This window comes from Balaenoptera physalus, assembly GCF_965194825.1.
Source record: "Balaenoptera physalus genome assembly, chromosome: 16".
In the NCBI taxonomy this organism is placed as follows: domain Eukaryota; kingdom Metazoa; phylum Chordata; class Mammalia; order Artiodactyla; family Balaenopteridae; genus Balaenoptera; species Balaenoptera physalus.
Genome location: NC_138898.1, coordinates 53,132,967 through 53,153,961, shown reverse-complemented (window position 1 = coordinate 53,153,961; position 20,995 = coordinate 53,132,967). Strand labels below are relative to the sequence as shown.

The window sequence follows — 20,995 nt, the reverse complement described above, 5'->3', positions numbered from 1 at the left end:
ACCACTGCACCACCAGGGAAGCCCCAACTTCACTTTTTTTTTTTTTTTCCAACTTCACTTTTTAATGACTACACAGTATTCCATGGATGTACCACTGTATCATTAACTAATTCCCTGTTGGTGAGCTAGGTTAGCCAGGTGCTGCTTCATCTTTCGTTCTTTGATTCAACAAATATGTATCAAGCATCCATTTACTGTATTTCATCAAATCTAAGATGGCCCTTGGAGAATTCTGTGGTGGTCCAGTGGTTAGGTTAGGACTTGGGCTTTCGCTGCCAGGGTAGGATTCGATCCCTGGTCAGGTAACTAAGATCCCACAAGCCGTGTGGTGCGGCCAAAATAAATAAATAAAAATAAAATAAAACTATAAATACATTTTTTAAAAATCTAAGATGACCCTGATTCTTAGAGGCACCATTACTTCGTCACTAGGAAAGAAAAATACTGACAGTTAAACTATGGCATTTCTGTGATTTGTAAGACACATTCTGATTTCAAAGTCACTTAAAACTTGAGACACGTGTCCCCTAAAACCAATGGACTGTGATATGAGGAACCACCCCAGGCCGTGGGGTATGTGGGGGCTAGAGCTGTGGGTGAGATGTTCTCCCCCTGCAGGGCTTCCCTCCGGGGTGTAGGCGTTCTTCCAGGGCCCTGTGCTCACCTCTCTTGTGACCCTACCCAGCCACTGTGCCATCAGTGTGCCACCCTCAAGTGACACCTGCACTGCCGGGGCCAGACCGTAGAAGGGGAGGCCTCCTCCCAGCAGAGGGAGGCTGGACCTTGGGCTTCTCCTGCTTATTTCACGAGCGCCTTCGTGGCTGAGTGAGGATGCAGCTGGGGGCTCACCCCACATGGCTCTGGGCTGGACTTAATGACCTGTCTTTGTATTAAATTCCATTGTTAACTTTCCCTGTATCACCTCTGAGTTGACGTGCACAGTAAGCCCCTTCAGCAGAATAGGAAACGGTCTCAGAGCTTCCTGGGGCAGCTGGGTGCAGAACTGCGCTGGGTCTCACACCAACCCTGGACTCTAAGCAGCGTCTTCCCTGCAGCAGCGCCGAGCAGGGGAGTCTAAGGGCGGCTGCTCTCTGCTCTAGCTTTTCGGTTGGTTGTCACAAACAAAATGAACTGACGTGACTTGGCTGTTTGAGAGCTTCTGATTTCCATCCTAGCCCTCGTATTGGTGCGGGCACCCGAGGACAGTTCTAGGGAAAGAGAAGGAAGACGACGACCCTGAGAAAGTGCTTAGGACCGAGTACTTTGAAGCTGAGCCAGAGGACCTGGTAGCCGGAATCAAGATCAAGCATGTGTCCAAGGTGCCATACCTATGGGGACGGGGACCGCAGGGTCACGGGGCGGAGACCATCCTCTGGGCCTTGTTTCTCCTGGATTCCTGTGGCTGCCCTCTGACCGGCTCTCCTGGGCACCAGCCATCCCTCAGGCTCTGTCCCCAGGGCCCAGTGTGGAGACTCAGGGTCGAGTCAGCAACCCATGCTGCCCCACTTAACCTCTGACCAGCTTTGCAGTGGATGCTCTCTGTGCTCGCCATGTATGATGCCTGGGCGTCATGGGCCTTCTAGTCCTGCCGAGACACCAAAACACCGGGGTGCTGGGGACCTGGGGTGGGGCGGAGAGCAGCAGGAAGCAGCGGGGCCTCCTCTCAGTCCTCCTCCCGCCTCTCTGTGCGCTGGTTGGCGGTACTGGGCGTGGTCTCCTCCCCAGACGCTTGGACGGGTATTCCAGAGGGGAGTAGAAGGGGCCCTTTGCAGTGAGGGGCTCCTGAAGTCCGGGGCCACCCTCTGCCTTTCCTGCAGGTGTTCAGAGTGGGGAACAAGGGCAAGGCAGCTGTCAGAGACCTGAACCTGAACCTGTATGAGGGCCAGATCACTGTCCTGCTGGGCCACAACGGCGCGGGGAAGACCACCACCCTCTCCATGCTCACCGGTGAGGGGCCCAGCCTTCATGCCCCACCCCGACCTCCAGGCCCTTCCTTCAAGGCCACCTCAGCGCTGCCCCGGCCTTGTGCCCTCAGGTGGCTATTGTCCTCCCCCTGCTGTGCTGATAGCTAGTGGAGCCCCAGGGGCTCTGGGAACAGGATGGGAGCCTCTCAGGCCACACAGAGGTGGCCCCACCCACGCTGATTTGGTCCCGATCCCACTCTCCTAGAAAGCCGTCCTGGATGAGCCAGCCCAGCCCTGACGGTCGTCCTGTCCTCCCTGAGAACAGGCTCGAGTAGGACCTGGGCTCGGAGAGCGTGGGGGATGCGCCTCTCTCATTCCTTACAAGCCACACATCCTGGCAGTGGGCATCCCCCACCCTCCTCTGTCTCCAGAGACCCACACAGCAGGGTGCACACCGTGTGAACCAGGGAGGCTCAGCACTCCTCGTGCTACTGGAGGATGTTCGCACTGAACTTGAGCCCCGGGGTCTTCTGCTCGGCCCTAGGTCTCTTTCCCCCGACCAGTGGACGGGCGTATATCAGTGGGTACGAAATCTCCCAAGACATGGCTCAGATCCGGAAGAGCTTGGGCCTGTGCCCGCAGCATGACGTCTTGTTTGACAACCTGACCGTTGCAGAACACCTGTATTTCTATGCTCAGGTGAGCTGGCAAGTGACAGGATTCATGGGTCGTCGTGGTTATTCCATCACCTACATGCTCGGGTCCCCAGGGCAGCCACGTGAGCCCTTAGCCTCCCAGCAAACTGAACCTGCTCCGAGGAGGCGTTCACCAATTGCGGGGGGGTGGGTGTCAGGACGCGAGATCCAGCCTGGGGAGGGACGGAGACAGCACCATTCCAGTGCCAGCTGGACGGGCTGGCCTCCCGTCAGAAGCTGCTGCCAGATCTCTGTCCCCTGCTGTGTCAGCTGAAAGGCTTGTCGCGCCAGAAGTGCCCTGAAGAAGTCAAACGCATGCTGCACATCCTCAGTCTGGAGGACAAGCGGGACTCCCGGAGCAGGTTCCTGAGCGGGGGTATGAGGCGCAAGCTCTCCATCGGCATTGCCCTCATCGCAGGCTCCAAGGTAGGGGTGGCGGGGCCTGCAGCACAGCAGCCTGGGCCTAGGACGTGGCTCTGCCGTCATCACAAGCCCTTTCCTCTGCCCTCCAGGTGCTGATGCTGGACGAGCCCACCTCGGGCATGGACGCCATCTCCAGGAGGGCCATCTGGGACCTTCTTCAGCAGCACAAACGTGACCACACCATCCTGCTGACCACCCACTTCATGGATGAGGCCGACCTACTGGGGGACCGCATCGCCATCATGGCCAAGGGGGAGCTGCAGTGCTGCGGGTCATCTCTGTTCCTGAAGCAGAAATATGGTGAGCGGCCGCAGGCAAGCAGCGGGGCAGGCAGCCGAAACTCCATTCTGTGTGGGGTCAGCGTTGCTGGCCCAGTGTGCTGGAGAAAGTATCCACTGGTAACGTTCCCGAAGAGCCCCTGAGATCAGGCAGAGAGAGGCCTTCTCTAGACATCCTGTTCTGCTACCTGTGGGTAGAGACCCGAGGCCCCAGGCAGAGGGGCCTGTGAGAATGAAGAAGGAATGAAGCAGGTAGTCTTGATTTGGAGCATCATTCAGCCTTGAGCAGTGGACTAGCAGTCAAGTGCCAGGGCCACCAAGAGCAGGGGTGCCGTTGCAGAGACCAAGCCCGCTCGCCAGCGTTGCAGCTCCCAAACAAGTGAGGGGCCCACCGCACTGTCTAGGGCTGGTGGGCAGCGCATGGAGTCAGCCCCGTCTTTGCTGTATGAGCATGGCTTCCCATCTCGAGGGCAACTCATGGTCCAACATGGTCCTGGCACGCCAGGTCACATCCATGTCCCGCCAGCAGAAGGAGCCAATACAGAAGACCAGCGCCCCACCCCCAGGACACCCCAGGATTTGCACCCCTCACATCTGCAGCTTCCTCTGGCCAGCACACAGCCCCAAAAGCAGAAGGTGACCTAGTGTGGTCACCATCAGGCTGGGGGGAGGCTGTAAGAGAGTGGCCTTTGTCCTTAGGTTCTGCTACTGAGAAAGCAGGGAGAAGGGGTCTTGGGGACAGTTTGTACCCCAGTATCTGAGACTTGACATCTGAATTCCAGCTCTGGTTTTACCTCCTTATCATGCTCAGCACCCCAGGTCCTCCAGTAGCTCTCCCCAGTGGGCGGAGGTGGGGAGGTGAGACCCTCAGGACAGCACTGAGGTGCCCTGAGATGCATCGATTCCAGTTCACTTGCCCCAGCTCTGCAGCCCCTTTCCCAGGAGCCTGACCTGCAGGAGCCCGGGGCCCTGGGTGGGCCAGGAGGAGAGTGGGTTGCAGCCTCACTGGGCTCCTGGGTGTACCAGGCGCAGGCTACCACATGACGCTGGTGAAGGAGCCTCACTGCAACCCCGAGGGCATCTCCCGGCTGGTCCACCACCATGTCCCCAACGCCACCCTGGAGAGCAGTGCCGGAGCAGAGCTGTCGTTCATTCTTCCCAAGGAGAGCACACACAGGTACATACATGTCCCAGAGAGCACGCACAGGTACACATCCTAGAGAGAGCATGCACAGGCACGTGTGTGTCCCAGAGCACCCACAGGTACAGATCTGAGAAGGAGGCTCAGGGAGCCTTAAGGGCTCCGTGTGTAGAGTCACCCACCCTACACCTGTGTGGCTTGGCCAGGGGCACCTCTTAGCTCCTGGGCCTGTGATGGTCAGTACCCACTGAATCTGCTTGCTGGGCCCAGGGTGCCAGGCCTCCCTGTGCGTCAGGGCTGTACCCGAGAAGGAGAAGAGTGGCTCGTCACAGGCTGCTCGGTGCCCTGGTGCCATCCACACTTGGCATGAGGCTCACTCCTCACACCGCAGCCACTCGGGGTTAGTGTGCAGCTGTGAACTCGTGTGTCTTCTTGGTCTCAGAATCTGAGTCATGAACACGGGCCTCATAAACAGAGCAGACTCCCGGTGTGGGGAGGTAAAAACCAAACTCTTAAGTCACATTCAGAAACTTTGGAATAGAAGACTTAAAAGTATATTAATCTTGCTGCAATCTGGATTGAGAAATGTGGTTTTAATCACGGCAGTGTTCTCTGACTCATTTTTTTTTTTAATTTATTTATTTATTTATTTTTGGCTGCGTTGGGTCTTTGTTGTTGCGCGTGGGCTTTCTCTAGTTGCAGCTAGCAGGGGATATTCTTCGTTACGGTGCACGGGCTTCTCATTGCAGTGGCTTCTCTTCTTGCGGGGCATGGGCTCTAGGCATGCGGGCTTCAGTAGTTGTGGCTTGCAGGCTCAGTAGTTGTGCCTCGCGGGCTCTAGAGAGCAGGCTCAGTAGTTGTGGTGCACAAGCTTAGTCGCTCTGTGGCATGTAGGATCCTCCTGGACCAGGGCTCGAAACCAGTCCCCTGCATTGGCAGGCAGATTCTTTTTTTTTTGGCTGCATTGGGTCTTCGTTCCTGTGTGCGGGCTTTCTCTAGTTGCGGTGAGCTGTGGCTACTCTTCGTTGCGGTGCATGGGCTTCTCATTGCGGTGACTTCTCTTCTTGTGGAGCATGGGCTCTAGGCACGTGGACTTCAGTAGTTGTGGCTTGCGGACTCTAGAGCACAGGCTCAGTAGTTATGGTGCACGGGCTTAGTTGCTCTGCGGCGTGTGGGATCTTCCTGGACCAGGGCTCGAACCCGTGTTTCCTGCATTGGCAGGCAGATTCTTAACCACTGAGCCACCAGGGAAGCCCAGCAGATGGATTCTTAACCACTGCGCCACCAGGGGAGTCCTCTCTGACTTAGATATAGTATAATTTGTTTTACACCTACTCTGTTATCACACACACACAAATGTGCTAATGCACATCCTTTTAGAAAAATCTTTGTCAAGATCTCCAATGACTCCTTAGAATAGATTCCCAATAGTGAGGTAAATATTACTAGATTCACTTCGGGAAAGGTGATGTGTTTGAGTTCCCCAGCAGCAGGATAGGGGAGTGTCCATTTACTCCACAGTTGACAACTTTGAGTAAAATTTCTTTTTAATATTTGTGTATCTAATGGGTGAAAATGGCACACACATGCGTAATTGGCATTTTGTGTTTCTTCCATTCCTGCTGGCGGGAGGTTGACTGCTTCCCATGCTTATTGGGCTATAAGCATCGCTTCTTCTGCGTGTTGCATGTTCACGGCTTATGTATTAACATCAACCATTTGTGTTGCAACTTTTTCTAATTTGTTGCTGCCTTTTAATTTTGTGGGATTTTTTTCCCACTGCAGATGGGATTAATGGGTTATATCTTTTCCTTTGTTATTTCTTCTTAGAAAGTATTTCCCTACCCTGTAAGTAAAAGAATATTCATCAGTTTCTTTTGGTTTGCTTTGTGATTTCATGTAGGTGTATAGGTATCGAAGAGTGCCTTATAGGCCAACATACTCAAAAAATGTTATGTGTGGGAATTCCTTGGTGGTCTAGTGGTTAGGCTTCAGCACTTTCCCTGCTGTGGCCTGGGTTCAATCCCTGGTCGAGGAACTGAGATCCTGCTAGCTGCGCGGCATGGCCAAAAAAAAAAAAAGAAGATTATTAAAAAAAATGTTACGTGGGGGGAGAAAGGGTGTGCAGGGGAAGAACAAAGCCTAACTTTTTTTTTTTTTTGAGAAGGCATCTCAAGGAGCTAACCTTCCTTTGCTCCTCCCCCATGCAGCACAGAGGTGATTATTTAGAAACAAATTATCTAGAAAGTCACTGAGAAGTGACTCATCACTCAGGGTCTTTTTTTTCAGGTTTGAAAGTCTTTTTGCTAAACTGGAGAAGAAGCAGAAGGAGCTGGGCATCGCCAGCTTCGGGGCCTCTGTCACCACCATGGAGGAAGTCTTCCTGCGGTAAGTAAACGTGCGTCTGCATCTGTCTAGGGCTCAGCCTTGCGGATGATTTTTCCAGAGTGTGATAATAAAGCAATCCCCTTGATTGTCATCTGGAACACCCATCTGAGGTGGACCTACAGCCCGGGGGGGTGGGCAGCAGGGCAGTGGGCTGGCTGTCAGGGCCCGAGTTCACATCACAGCCCTATATTAACACTTGCACAGACTCAGCCAGGTTCCTGACACACGCAGTGACTCAGTCAGCAGAGCAGCCGAGCTCTGATCACTGGAAACTCCACTCCCACGTTGTGAGTGTGTTGGCACCTCCCCTGGGGCCCATCCAGGGAGCACCTCAGCAGCATCAGGCTGGCCAGGCTCCTCTCAGGTCTAGGTAATGATCCTGGAGTGTGTTTCCATCTATGATGAAGATGTGAAATTTAGCCTTCACCCCTCAGAACTACGGGGTGAGCTCCAGATGGTTAATACATTGGTCAAACATTGCTTGAACGCTTTATTTAGCAGATACAGTGCTAAGAACAAGAAATACAAAAATAAATGTGAGATAGATGTTTTTCCTTGAGGATCACATACCCTAGAGGAGGCAACAGGATAAGTGAATATGAGTACAGTGCCATTTGAGTCGGGTGGCTCCCTGGCTTCGGTGCGGCCCCGATACCAGGCTCCGCCACAGGGCCTGGCAGACTTACCACCCGCCCGCCCTCCACACACCCGTCTCTGTCTCACCTGTCCCAGTGTTGCCCCTTCTGGAACACACTCTTCTGCTCCCTGGTCTCAGCGTGACAGTGAGCACCCCAAGCCGCAGTGGCCTGTATTGTGACAAGCCCTCCTGGTGCTGCCATCGTGCCCCAAGCCCCATCCTGTCCCTCTGGAAAGCCCGGGTTATAAATGCTGACTTCGATCAGTCTCCCTGGGAGACCGGGAGGCCCCCATGGGCAGGGCCCTGTCTAGTTGTCTCTCTCCTGGACTTTGCTTGGCTGCCATAGCTGGTGTCCTGGAGATACTTATCGATGAATGAGTGAATGAACAAATGAAGTCCCAGCTGATGGAACAGATGGCGCTCTGCTTTAGTGCCCCTGACAGTCGCCCGCCTTTGCTGCACCTCTCCCTCCCCGAGGAGCCGAGTTGTGACTGGGCCTCCATGTCTCAACCAGGGTCGGTAAGCTGGTGGACACCAGCATGGACATCCAAGCCATCCAGCTCCCTGCCCTGCAGTACCAGCACGAGAGGCGGGCGAGCGACTGGGCCGTGGACAGCCACCTGTGCGGGACAATGGACCCAACTGACGGCGTCGGCACCCTGATCGAGGAGAACACTGCCGTCAGGCTCAACACTGGGGTGAGACTGCGCGACCCCGAGTACTGCATGCGTTAGAGGCCGCGGGGGCAGATAGCATAGGGAGGGTCAGCACTCTGGGAAGAGGGCAGATTACAGCTCGTGCTCCCATGGGCTGGCAGGCAGAAGGAAAACCCGGAACATTTTAGTCAAGCACCTGTTGTTTCTCGTTGTTCTAATAACCTGGCCATTCACGAATAAGGGTGAACGCTGCTTATAAGGCTAACAGCGCCCCGTGTACCGAGAACTTAGAGCTTGCCGTGTGCCCGGCACCCAGTGAGACAGAGGGCAGCACTGGTCCCATTTTACAGACAGGAAGCTGAGGCCTGGGCCAAGGTCGAATGGGCAGCACATGGCGGAGCTGGGCTCTGGTCCCTGCCGGCCTGACCTGCACTTAGAGGACAGTGAAGGGCTGAGCGTGGGGAATATAGGCAGTGGGGGGAGGTTTGTCCGTCTCCTCTGCTGTGAGGGTGGCCAGAGTCCTCTGACCAGGAGCACGGGGAAAGCAGAGGCCTCGGCTCCCCTCTGGGATAGCAGAGGGTCCCTTAACCTCCTTCGACGGTGGAATAGTGCCTGCCCTGCCACCACAGCTAATGTGAGACCCCCAGGGCCCAGTTGGGACCTATGGGGATGTGTTCTTGTGGGTCTTCCATGTCATCGACTGGGCCCCAGGAGAAGCCCTGGGATCCCAGGCTCATGTGCAGACCGTGCCTGCTGCTGGGGGGCGGGGTCAGGCACTGGCTCTGGGGTGGCGGTTGTATCACCCTCATCCCCTCTGTCACAGCTGGCCCTCCACTGCCAGCAGTTCTGGGCCATGTTCCTGAAGAAGGCCGCATACAGCTGGCGGGAGTGGAAGATGGTAGCGGCCCAGGTCCTGGTCCCTCTGACATGCATCACCCTGGCCCTCCTGGCCATCAACTACTCCTCCGAGATCTTCGACGACCCCCTCCTGAAGCTGACCTTGGCCGAGTATGGCAGAACCATCATGCCCTTCTCGATTCCCGGGACCTCTCGGCTGGATCAGCAGCTGTCAGAGCATTTGAAAGACATGCTGCAGGCTGAGGGCCAGGAACCTCGAGAGGTGCTGGGTAAGGGGTGTCCCCAGGGGGCTTGGGGCCCGAGTTGTGTTGTCAGAGCCTGCTTCTCAACCAAGGCACTGTGGACATTTGGGGTGGTTCTTTGCTTAGCAGCATTCCTGGCATCACTCCCACTCCAGACATTGCCAGGTGTCCCCTGGGGGAGAAAATCTTTGCACTGAGTCAAAGGAAGACAAAAGTCCACGTCTCTAGGGCTAAACTTTGTCCAAGCGGTCATTTACAGAAGTCAGATTCTTCAGGACCATTTACAAATGAAATGTAAAACCTCAGCGATGTTTACGTTACCTTTTTTTGTTTGAGAGGCCGGTCACGATATGCCTTATGTGACATGGTGTTTTCTTCCCACATCCTAAAACTGAAACTATCTCGTGTCCCTGGCGGTGGCAGTTGGACACTGCCCTGGCTTTAGAGCAGGCATCGCACTCTAGTTAAATGGAATATGCTTGAAGTTTTTCACGTTTTTCTGCTCCCCTCCCACTTCCTGGCCAGCAGCTTTGAGGTTCAGCACACTGATGGTCCCAAAATCTTGGCAGGGGTCAGGTTCTTCTTTAGGAAAATGTCGAACGTATCAACGGCCTAGAGCAGGCCGGCACTGCCAGGGGCACCGCTGCCAGGAGGAGCTGCTGCAGCCGGAGTCCCTGCTCGGCCTGCCAGCGATCAGGGCCCTGAGTAGCCCTACTGACAGTGGTGGGCGCCTTGTTTGTCACCCCCATTCCATCCCATCTTGTTTTCTGCCTGTCACTCGGCCTGGTGTGAAGATTTCAGGGCTGTCATGGTGCGTGGTGGCTCCAGGGATTTAGAACAGTGCCATAGATGCCCGGGCCTGGGAGGGTGTGGAAGGCCAGACTGCCTGCTCCCTCATGGAGCATGGGGACTTTCAGTCCTGAGCACCTTACTGTGGGTGAATTACGCTCCACCTAATGCATCTGACCCTTTTCCTTGTGTGCCAAGAGCCACAGCAGACCTTGCCGGGAGCCTCTGTAACTGTCTCCATTAGGGTTCACCAACGGGTCCCTGTCCCCTCGCTGACACTGGGGTCCCACAGTGTGGGTGTCATCGCTGTCCCCAGGCGACAGCTGAGTGAGAGGCAAGGCGGGAGCAGTGAGCGTGTGTGAAATGCTGGTTCCCTGCAGCTGCGTGGCCAGCTGTGGGCTGGGCAGTGTGTGCTCGTGAGCTAGTGGAACTGAATGCCCCCAAGGTCACTCGTGGGTGGACAGCTGACCCCACCCCCGTCAGAACCCCCACTTGCTCTGTGCCACAGCTGAGGAGCAAAGTGATGGACCTGGCATGATTGGGATTCTGTTGCTGCCCTTGGGTTGCAGGAGAATGCCAGGCATATGGGCTGCCCAGAACCCAACTGCCCAGAGAATCTGATGTGAAGTGGGGATTCGCTGGAGCTCATCCGCATGCCAAGAGAACAGCTCCTTCTCCCAGGGCCTTTTCCCTCAGGCCACTCTTTTTAAAAACTCTTATTTTTTTATGATTATAAAAGGGTACTTATTCCTTCTATGAAAACTGGAAAAACAGAGACATAGAGGGACAGTCCTGTGTAATTGCACCCTTGGACGTAGCCCCTCACCCACCCCCGTGGTCCTGAGGGCTGGTCCAAGCCTACCTAGGGCCGCCCCTCCCTGCACCTGACTGGGGGCTTCACCCTTCAGGCAGCTCAGAGGTTTCCACAGCTCTCTGGACCCTCACCTCCTCCTGATCCAGCCTTCTTCCTGCCACGTTGACCCTGGCCCAGGTCCGGGCCCTGTATCTCTGAGAGGCCCTTTAGTGTGTGTATGTGTGTGAACGGGGGGTTTGTGGGGAAGAAGGAAGAGCCTGTGCTGCCACTCAGCTCCTGTGGCTATGGGGGTGTCCCCCCCGAGGCCTGCAGCCCCAGGTCCTGCTGCTCCCACAGCGTGGCCCCATGGTCCGTGGACGGCGTGCGGGTGGAAGGTGATGCATCCTTTCTGCTGTTCCTCCAGCCCTTCAGAGCCCCACAGAGCAGGGCCTCGGAGGGGGACGCAGGACGCTGCTGACTCTGCCATTGCCCACCCCCAGGTGACCTGGAGGAGTTCCTGATTTTCAGGGCCTCGGTGGAGGGGGGCGGCTTTAACGAGCGGTGCCTGGTGGCGGCATCCTTCAGAGACGTGGGCGAGCGCACGGTGGTCACTGCCCTGTTCAACAACCAGGCGTACCACTCGCCGGCCACCGCGCTGGCCATCGTGGACAACCTTCTGTTCAAGCTGCTGTGCGGCCCTCAGGCCTCCATCACGGTCTCCAACTACCCTCAGCCCCGGAGTGCCCTGCAGGCCGCCAAGGATCAGTTCAACGAGTATGTGCACTGTCCCCCCACCTCAGGACCCCATCCCCGCATGGTCAGGACCTGGCCCAGCCCAGTCAGGACCCTGCTCCCATCAGGTCGGGACCCCTCACCAGGACTGACCACCTCAGGCACTGCCAGGGACCCCCAAGGGCCACAGCGGTAAAAACAGCATTGTTTCTGCCCTCAGGAATCTCCCAGTTCTTGGCTGGGGACTCCTGCCCCACATCCTTCTCAGCCTTCCATACTCAGCCTTCCCTTGGACAGCAGATAAGCTGGTGAGACCACAGCCCCCATACACCCAGGCCCCACGGGAGACTCCTGAGGATTTGGAGGGCCGTGCCCTCTTCCCAAATCTGCACCCGGCTCTTGCTGGCCACTGTCCCTGGGGGATCCGAGTGTCTGCTCCCGTCCAGCCTGTCACACCATCATGTGTGTGGGACTCTCCCTCTTCCTGGTTGCAGAGTCCCCAGACCTCTGGGGACCGTCCAGAGGAAGCCGGAAAAATCAATTAATTTCAGAACCATCACCCCACCTCAGGGCAGTTAATCAGTGGGGGGCGGTTTCATCCCCACTTCCCGTTTTAGACTGTGCCCTGGCCCTCTAGTGTCTCCCTCCCCCTCTGCTCTCTCCAGTCCCCACCACAGAAGCAGAGACACAGCGGTGGTCCTCTGTTCTCGCCATGCCGGGGATCAGGCTGAGGAGTCGGGCTTAGTAGGGTGACAGTGGACAAGGAACAGGAGTTTTCATTTTGTTGTAACAGCTCTAGGAGATATAATCCACCTGCCATACAGTTCACCTGTTCACGGTGTACAATTGAACAGTTTCTAGTATATTCAGAGTCGTGGAGACATCACCACAATATAATTTTATTGAACGTTTTCATTATCCCTGAAAGAAACCCCGGGACCACTGGCAGTCACTCCCCATTCCTCTTTCCTCCACCTCTAAGCAGCCAGGAGTCTGCTTTCTGTCTCCGTGGATTTGCCTGTCCTGGACATTTCACGTAGATGGAATCAGATACCACGTGCGTGGCCTTTCATGACTGGCTTCTTTCACTCTTGAGGCTCATCCACGTTGTGTTAGCACTTCACTCAGTACATAGCATCCATTTGTCCCAGCACCATTTGTTGAACCTTTCGTGGGGTGGGGGTGTTTTAAGCTACAGAATAATGCTGTCAGCGCTGGTTTCTGGAACATGTTGCTGGCACCTGAATGTCCTGCCCACTCAAGAGCGGGGAGACGGCCACCACCCTGATGCTGTGCCCGACAGCGGGTCTGACTGGGGCAGCCAGAGAGAGAGAGGTGGAGGTCTCAGATCCATACCTGAGTGTCTGTGGGGAGTGGGTGGCACGGGGACAGATTGAAGGCAACTGGGAGAGTGGCACTGCCATCATTGGGGATAGGATGTCCAGAGGAGGAGCTGTTCTCAGGGGGATGGAATTTTCCTGGTGCAGAGACCCTGAGGCTCTCATGTTCTCTCTTAAACCCTTTAGTGGCTGGGCCACTGCATCACCTGCTTTGGACAGTAGTGACCCAGCACTTGATACCCCCACCTGCCCGGACATGCTGTGCTCTGTCCCTGACCTGTCGGTGCGCCCCCTCCTCACCCCCGCAGGGGCCGGAAGGGATTCGACATCGCCCTCAACTTGCTCTTCGCCATGGCATTCTTGTCCAGCACATTCTCCATCTTGGCGGTCAGCGAGAGGGCCGTCCAGGCCAAGCACGTGCAGTTTGTGAGCGGAGTCCACGTGGCTACTTTCTGGCTCTCGGCTCTGCTGTGGGACCTCATGTCCTTCCTCGTCCCCAGTCTGCTGCTGCTGGTGAGCTGCATGGTGCTGGGGCCCTTCCCCCACGCATCCAGGGGGCTTGCCTTGGGGACCCTGCGTGGACTGAAACCAGCCTGGGGTCCATGCTGGCAGCTCAGCCCCCGTTGCGGGAGGAGGTTGGGAATGCCCTGGCAGCCCCCCTCGCCTGTCTGCACACCCCCAGCCTCTGCCCCCCTTTGGTAGGTAGGGCCCTGGAGCAGGTGCCCTGGTGGACAGCTCCCTGTTTCTTCAGGGAGGATACCAGGAAAGCCACGGAGGTGGGTGGGGGGCAGACACGGCCAGAGGGGCTGATGGGCCTGGGCTCATGCGCCCCCTGTGGGCATGCCGGCCGCCTGTCTGTGCTGCTGCAGGTGGTGTTCAAAGCCTTCGACGTGCACGCCTTCACGCAGGAGGGCCACGTGGCCGACGCCCTGCTGCTGCTCATGCTCTATGGCTGGGCCATCATCCCCCTCATGTACCTGATGAGCTTCTTTTTCTCGGGGGCGGCCACTGCCTACACGAGGCTGACCATATTCAACATCTTGTCGGGCATCGCCACTTTCCTCGTGGTCACCATCATGCGCATCCCAGGTGGGAGCCAGGAGACCACCTCCCTGCACCCCCATCCCTGCACCCACAGAGCTGCTCAGCCCGATGGGGGAGGCCCAGATGGGGGCACCGGGCAGGCCGGTGGGGCCGCCTGCCAGAGGTGCTGCCCCGGAGGCCTGGTGCCTGATCCCTGGGGGAGGCACAGCTGGCTATGCAGGGAACTCTGGAAACCTGCCCTTCCCGATTGCTCTGTTCTTGGAGGCAGGTGCGGTGTGTCCTCCAGCGCTGACTTGTCTGTGCCTCCTCCCCACAGCGGTCAAGTTAGAAGAACTTTCCAGAACCCTGGACCGCGTGTTCCTGGTGCTGCCCAACCACTGTTTGGGGATGGCGGTCAGCAGTTTCTACGAGAACTACGAGACAAGGAGGTACTGCACCTCCTCCGAGGTGGCAGCCCACTACTGCCGGAAACACAGTGAGTGTCCAGGCCTCTCTCGGGACAGCCTGTCCCCCATCGCAGGCACAAGGGCCACCTCGCATGGTGAAGCCACCAAAACGCAGGAGGTGCTTGGGGCCCCCATGTGGCAGTGACACACCCTTGGAAGCCCAGTGGGCCCCGCGCCAGCGCATCCTCCACCCTGGGGGCTGGGTGCAGGCACCTCACAGTCCCAGAGAGAGGGTCATGGGCTGGGACCCCGGAGGGGAGGGGCGCTCAGGGCATGGGCACAGCACCCTGTCCCTTGCTTGCATAGACATCCAGTACCAGGAGAACTTCTATGCATGGAGTGCTCCAGGGGTTGGCAGGTTCGTGACCTCCATGGCCACCTCAGGGTTTGCCTACCTCACCCTGCTGTTCCTCATTGAGACCGATCTGCTGTGGAGGCTGAAGGCCTGCCTGTGTGCCTTCCGGAGGAGGCGAGCGCTGGTGAGTAGCTCCAGGGCCCCCGTCTGGCCTCTGGCTGCTCTGCGTAGGGCGCCCTCCAACTGAGGTTGGGCTTCCTTGGGGCCACCACACAGGGAGGGCCTCAACACTGGCCACAGCCCGGCTGCGTGTCCATCAGCAGCGCTCACAGCCTGGGAGGGGCTGCGGCCTCACCGTCCCCAGGGGCTCTCCTTCCCAAGACCCTGAAGCCATGGAGTCGAGGGAGCCTCGGGCTTCAGGGACCTCGGTCTCAGTGGAGGCATTTGGGCTGGGGCGCCCTCATGTTTGTCACATACATTCTCTACCTAAACAGACAAAACCTGTTGAGACAGCATTGGATGGACAGGAGCCCAGGGCTAATTGGGGTTAAGATATTATGACTTTTCTAAGAAAATGGGTTTCGTGGTTTTCTCCATGAGTCCTGCACCGTCCTTGTCCCCCAGGTAGTTTGTGTCTCCTCGAGGCAAATGTTAGCCCTTAACGGCTGCCCAGCTCACCTTGTGGGAGGTCTGAGTCGGCACACGTGGGGCTGAGCTGGGGTGAGTAGTTTAGCCCTTCCTCCCATGGGGAAGGACCTCTCTGGCGGGAGCTCACCCTGGTGGTCTTTCTCCGGAACAATTAGACAGAAGTGTACACCCAGACGTCAGCGCTTCCTGAAGACCAGGACGTGGTGGATGAAAGGAACCGCATCCTGGCCCCCAGCCTGGACTCCCTGCTGGACACGCCTCTGATTATCAAGGAGCTCTCCAAGGTGAGGCGGGCCCTCTCTCCGCGGGTCTATCCCCCGGCCCCCCCCCCCCCCCAGAGCTGGCTCCCGGCTGTCCCCAGGCCTCCGCACAGCTGTGTTTTCTCCCGGGCACTGTGCAGGTGTATGAGCAGCGGGCGCCCCTCCTCGCCGTGGACAAGGTCTCCCTCGCAGTCCAGAAAGGGGAGTGCTTTGGCCTGCTGGGTTTCAACGGAGCCGGCAAAACCACGACTTTCAAAATGCTGACTGGGGAGGAGACCATTACTTCTGGGGACGCCTTTGTTGGGGGCTACAGCATCAGCTCTGACATCGGGAAGGTGGGTACAGCCAGGGAGGCAAGAAGAAGGGCACCCGGGAGGTAGGGATGGGGCTTGTCTCTGGCTCATGGTTCATGGACAACAGGACGAGGCAGTGACCGCAGCCAAAGGTAAGCAAGTGATGGGGAGAAGACTGAGGAGATTACAGCCCCCTTGGCCAGACGGGACCAGGCCTGGCAGGCGGGCCGAGACCGGGTCCCTCCCGGAGAAGCGGCTTCTTTGGACCTGGGCACAGAGTGGCACCCACAGAACTCTGCCCACTGGAAAGAACTCTAGTCTGTGTGCATAGATTTATAATAATGGTGTTCTGGGCTGTTCAAACCAGATGTCCCACCGAGAACCAAAAGCAGGATAAAATGTTAATGACAAACCACGTAGTTAAGAGCATCTAAGAGCCCGAGGCATGGTGAAGACCTCCGCAATCTGCAAGCCCTGAGAGGCTCCACCGGAGTGCCCCTGCACAGAGGGCGCTATGGTCCCAGTGACTGGGTTTAGGGACCTTATCGAGTGTATGGGGCAGAAACAAAGGACCACCCCTCTACGTTAGGATGAAGCAGGCCACCCTCCTGCTCTCCCTACCCCCGGGGATTGCATGGACGGTTTCCCGTGTGCTGAGCAGGGCAGGGGAAGGAACAGAGAAGATGCTTGTGCCTGGGAATGACTGCATCTCCTGAACTGGCAGCAGGGGCTTCCAGGTGGCTCTGCCACCACACTGCAGCTCACACCCTCTCTGCAGGAAGGCTTTCATCCTAGGCGTCCAAGAGCCCCTCACGTAGTGCTTCAAGGTCTGTGAGCAGTGCACAAGCAAAGCAAACAAAGCAGACAGGGTGCTGCGGCTGGTGCCCACAGACACAAGGGCTCCACGGCAGGACAAGCCCACCACTTTGGATTTGCCATTACCAGACCCAGATTATAAAACAACTGTGTTACTATGTTCAAATAAATAGACAAGATTGAAATTATACGCAAGGAAGAGGAAACTGTAAATGTGATCTAGGAAATGGAGGCAAGGTGAGAAGTCTGAAATACGTTTAATCTGAGTTCCAGCAGGAAAGGAGAGAACGGGGGGAGAGGTAGTAACTGCCATGGTCATGGCCAAGAACTTTCCCAGACCAATTAAGAACAGATTCCAGAAGTCTAAGAACCCCAAAGAGGTTAAAGAAAAAGAAACCACATCTCTGGAATCCACAGAAACCAGGCTTGCCTGTCCCCACCAGCTGCCGAACGTGGCTGGAGGTGGAGGCCTGCCACGCGGCATCCTGGCTGTGCTGAACGTAGCCACTTGTTCTGAGACCAGCTGCCATGCCATCTGCCCAGGTGAAGCCCCACCCCAAAGGTGTTGCCAGCAAACATCTCTTAATAGAGGAGGAAAAAGAAAGGTCCCAGCACACATTAGATGTTTGTCAAGCGTCTAACGAACGGGTATCTGTCAGCTGTAAAGCATTGCATGGACACGATCACTTTGTATAATCAATGCATTCTTGCATCCATCCGCCCCTGTGCTGCCCGGGGTAGACCGATTTCTGGCCTGTCTCTGACCCCTGGGTGGGGGGCAGTCTGGGTCCCGGTGCCTACCCCGCCACTGAGCCAGCCAAGCCCCTCCAGCAACCCCAACAAAGTGCTGCTCGGCAAACTTTGGCAGTGGGAGGCCGCCAGGGCCTGTGCACCGACTGAGGGACCACCCTAGACAGATCCCCTGAGAGAAACCCTCTGACCTGCTGTCTCCCGGCTGTGCTCCAACCCCAGATGCGGCAGCGGATTGGCTACTGCCCCCAGTTTGATGCCCTGCTGGACCACATGACGGGCCGGGAGACACTGGTCATGTACGCACGGCTCCGGGGCGTCCCCGAGTGCTACATCGGCGCCTGCGTGGAGAACACGCTGCGGGGCCTGCTCCTGGAGCCGCACGCCAACAAGCTGGTCAGGACGTACAGGTGCGCCTGCGTTCCGGCCCCTGCCCTGCCCCCCGCCTCAGTGACCTCAGGCCTTCCCAGGGTGGAGTCAGGCTCTCCGTTACCATAGAGCCGGGGGCACGCGGGTCAGGGGCTGGAGCTCCCACCCATCATTCCAGGATCAGTGAGGATTTGTCAGCATGGCCCAGGCAGCTCCAGATGAGAGGGGCTGCCCCTCAGGTTCCTGCCACCTGGAGGCACAGCCAGGACCCCCTGTCAGGCCCCCTTAGGTGCAGACAGGTGGTGTTACTGCTCTGTGTGGGGCTGTGGACCAACCCCCTGGGCACAGCTCTCTCTAGGGCTTCCTACTCTATGAGGTGGGCTTTCCAGGCACGCTCACCTCATTCTTCTTCACCTGGGACACTCTGCCATCACTGGGCCCGGTCCTGTGCTGGGACCCGGAGAGCCCATGCTAATCATCCGCCTTACCTTCCCCTGCACCCCCTCTGCCCTAGCGGTGGCAACAAGCGGAAGCTCAGCACCGGCATTGCCCTGCTTGGAGAGCCAGCAGTCATCTTCCTGGACGAGCCGTCCACTGGCATGGACCCCGTGGCCCGGCGCCTGCTCTGGGACACCGTGGCAAGGGCCCGCGAGTCCGGAAAGGCCATCGTCATCACCTCCCACAGGTAAAGCCAGGACCGGGGCTGTAGGAGGGGTGGGCCGGGAGGGGCTGGGTGGACAGAAGACCTGTCAGCATCTGGTGAAGTCTGAGGAGAATCCCTAGGCTCTACCGTGTGGGCCACACCCTGAGTATGGGAATCAGGAACAGCCTGATCTGGGCATCAGTACTTTCCCATGTGCACAGCTTTTGATGTGGAGGGTGGGCATCAGCATCCCCCAGTGCTATATCAGGAGTGCACTCCCTCTTCCCAGCATGGAGGAGTGTGAGGCCTTGTGCACCCGGCTGGCCATCATGGTGCAGGGTCAGTTCAAGTGCCTGGGCAGCCCACAGCACCTCAAGAGCAAGTTTGGCAGTGGCTACTCCCTACGGGCCAAGATCCGGAGCGACAGGCAGCAGAAAGCCCTGGAAGAGTTCAAGGCATTCGTGGACCTGACCTTCCCAGGTGTGTGCCGCTGTACAGAGGTCGTCTGTGCATCTGTCCATCCCTGACCCCTGGGACGAGGGCCACGATTCCAGGGGCCTGGGCCTCCCTCCCTTGGCCATCCAGCCTGGCCCTCAGGGGGACACGGTCTCTCCTTTGTGCAGGTAGCGTCCTGGAAGATGAGCACCAAGGGATGGTCCATTACCACCTGCCTGGCAATGACCTCAGCTGGGCGAAGGTGAGCTTGGGCCCCACTGGGCCTCCAGCAGTTGCTCCTTCTCCAGCCAGCTCTTTCCAAGGAGGAAGCACTTTCAGTTTCTGCTCTAACACTCACCATAATATCTGCTAGGTTTGGGGGTTTATACCTCAAATATCTGAGTTGGAAAAAAAATGGTGCAAAAAAGGAGACTGGCCCAGAGAGGTAACACATCTTGCCCAAAGGTCATACTCTGAGCTGGGAAGAGTCAGGAGGAAGCCTGGTGCCGGGGCCTGCTCGCCCTGTGCAGGGGTAGGATCTCTGGTGGCCTTACCACCCCCTATGGCCAGAGGAGTCCCAGACCAGCCGAGGAGCCAGGCCCTGGCTTGTTAACAGTGGCTTTTCTGCTTCCAAAGGTGTTTGGTGTTCTGGAGAAGGCCAAGGAGAAGTATGGCATGGACGACTACTCTGTGAGCCAGATCTCGCTGGAGCAGGTCTTCCTGAGCTTCGCCCACCTGCAGCCACCTGTCGAGGACGAGGGGCTGTGAGGAGCCGGGCTCACGGGTGGGCATCCTCTCTTGCTCCGAGTTCACCTCATCCTGCACCTTTATTTCTGATCACTGTTTTCTACAATGGAATGAAGAATCAAGGCACAGTATGGACCGGGTGTGTCGCGCCCTCACGCTGGGAAGCAGCATGGGAACGTCCGCGTCTCAGGCATTCTGAAGCCCGCTGTCCAGAACTCAAGATCCCCACCAAGAGCGTGTCAGGCAGTCTGTGTGGGCAGGCTGCGGGGTCTGGGTGGAGAGCTGTCCCGGAAGGGGCCTCACTGACCCAGGGGTCGAGAGTACCCAGCCATACCGCTGCGTTCGCACCTGGCATGGAGCTTCCCTGGGGTGAAAGGGGAGGCCTGCAGGACAGTGGGCATCAGGCTCACCAGGCTGCCCAGGATGGACAGAAAGACACCTGTCACTGTCCTCAGGGGAGATACGGCTGAATTAGGCACTGAGGTCTTGGTTTCCAGTGCAGCTGGGTGTCCTGGAGTCCCTCTCCTGAGAGGGTGGACACTGCGCCAGACAGAGCCGGCCCTGAGCCCAGCGTCATCCCACCAGCGTCTTCCAGAGTGGCCGGTGAGGGGAGGGGTGAGCCACAGGCCGGGAGGCCAGTTGGGGACCACCGTGGGGCTGAGCAGCCACCCATGGAGGGCACACCTAGTGCGTGGTGACTGTCCGCAAAATAAAGGCTGGGAGGGAACATGACCATGGTCTGTGAGTCACGAGGTGGGCCCCCGGGCCCCATCACCCAGTGCAGTCCCAGCACGAGCCTCCTGTGTCAAGTTCCAGACAAAAACAAGTGCTCGTTTTTCCCAATACGTAGTCAGTTTACAGAACTCGCTGCTGTGGAATAAGCCAAGAATGCAAGTGCACAATCAGGGTAGCTAAATGGCCACTTGAAAGACCCTTTGTCCAGGGTGAGGAAAGAGGCATGTAGGGTTGGCAGAGGAGGGTGTGGAGCTGGGTGGGCAGGAGGCCTTTGGCTCCAGGGCCACTCGTGGGCTTTACACCATTTTCCAGGAGAGTTTTCTTCAGCATCAGCTCCCTTTTGTTGACGCACTCTTATTTCTTTTTTTTTTTTTTTAAACATCTTTATTGAAGTATAATTGCCTTACAATGGTGTGTTAGCTTCTGCTTTATAACAAAGTGAATCAGTTATACATATACAATATGTTCCCATATCTCTTCCCTCTTGCATCTCCCTCCCTCCCACCCTCCCCATCCCACCCCTCTAGGTGGTCACAAAGCATGGAGCTGATCTCCCTGTGCTATGCGGCTGCTTCCCACTAGCTATCTATTTTACATTTGGTAGTGTATATATGTCCATGACACTCTCTCACCCCACC

The 20,995-nt window shown here is 57.1% G+C and overlaps 1 protein-coding gene across 9 annotated transcripts in view; it reads left to right on the top strand.

Moving 5' to 3' along the window:
* The window catches only part of ABCA3 (ATP binding cassette subfamily A member 3), a 44,824-nt gene extending 24,470 nt beyond the window's left edge, over positions 1-20,354 (top strand). For 8 of the 9 annotated variants that reach the window (XM_082428671.1, XM_082428670.1, XM_082428665.1 and 5 more), the window contains 20 exons: positions 1,176-1,319; positions 1,818-1,947; positions 2,449-2,603; positions 2,870-3,025; positions 3,112-3,322; positions 4,327-4,477; positions 6,731-6,829; positions 7,981-8,164; positions 8,946-9,249; positions 11,305-11,578; positions 13,185-13,389; positions 13,746-13,965; positions 14,237-14,395; positions 14,673-14,845; positions 15,465-15,593; positions 15,710-15,904; positions 17,651-17,838; positions 18,312-18,482; positions 18,730-18,920; positions 19,512-20,354. In XM_082428671.1, coding sequence (XP_082284797.1) covers positions 1,176-1,319; positions 1,818-1,947; positions 2,449-2,603; positions 2,870-3,025; positions 3,112-3,322; positions 4,327-4,477; positions 6,731-6,829; positions 7,981-8,164; positions 8,946-9,249; positions 11,305-11,578; positions 13,185-13,389; positions 13,746-13,965; positions 14,237-14,395; positions 14,673-14,845; positions 15,465-15,593; positions 15,710-15,904; positions 17,651-17,838; positions 18,312-18,482; positions 18,730-18,920; positions 19,512-20,092 — 4,020 coding nt within the window. In that variant the 3' untranslated portion in view covers positions 20,093-20,354. Of the gene's footprint in view, positions 1-1,175; positions 1,320-1,817; positions 1,948-2,448; positions 2,604-2,869; positions 3,026-3,111; positions 3,323-4,326; positions 4,478-6,730; positions 6,830-7,980; positions 8,165-8,945; positions 9,250-11,304; positions 11,579-13,184; positions 13,390-13,745; positions 13,966-14,236; positions 14,396-14,672; positions 14,846-15,464; positions 15,594-15,709; positions 15,905-17,650; positions 17,839-18,311; positions 18,483-18,729; positions 18,921-19,063; positions 19,138-19,511 lie in introns of all 9 variants that reach the window. The other variant, XM_082428672.1, reaches the window with a different exon arrangement.
* Positions 20,355-20,995: the final 641 nt, after the last annotated feature.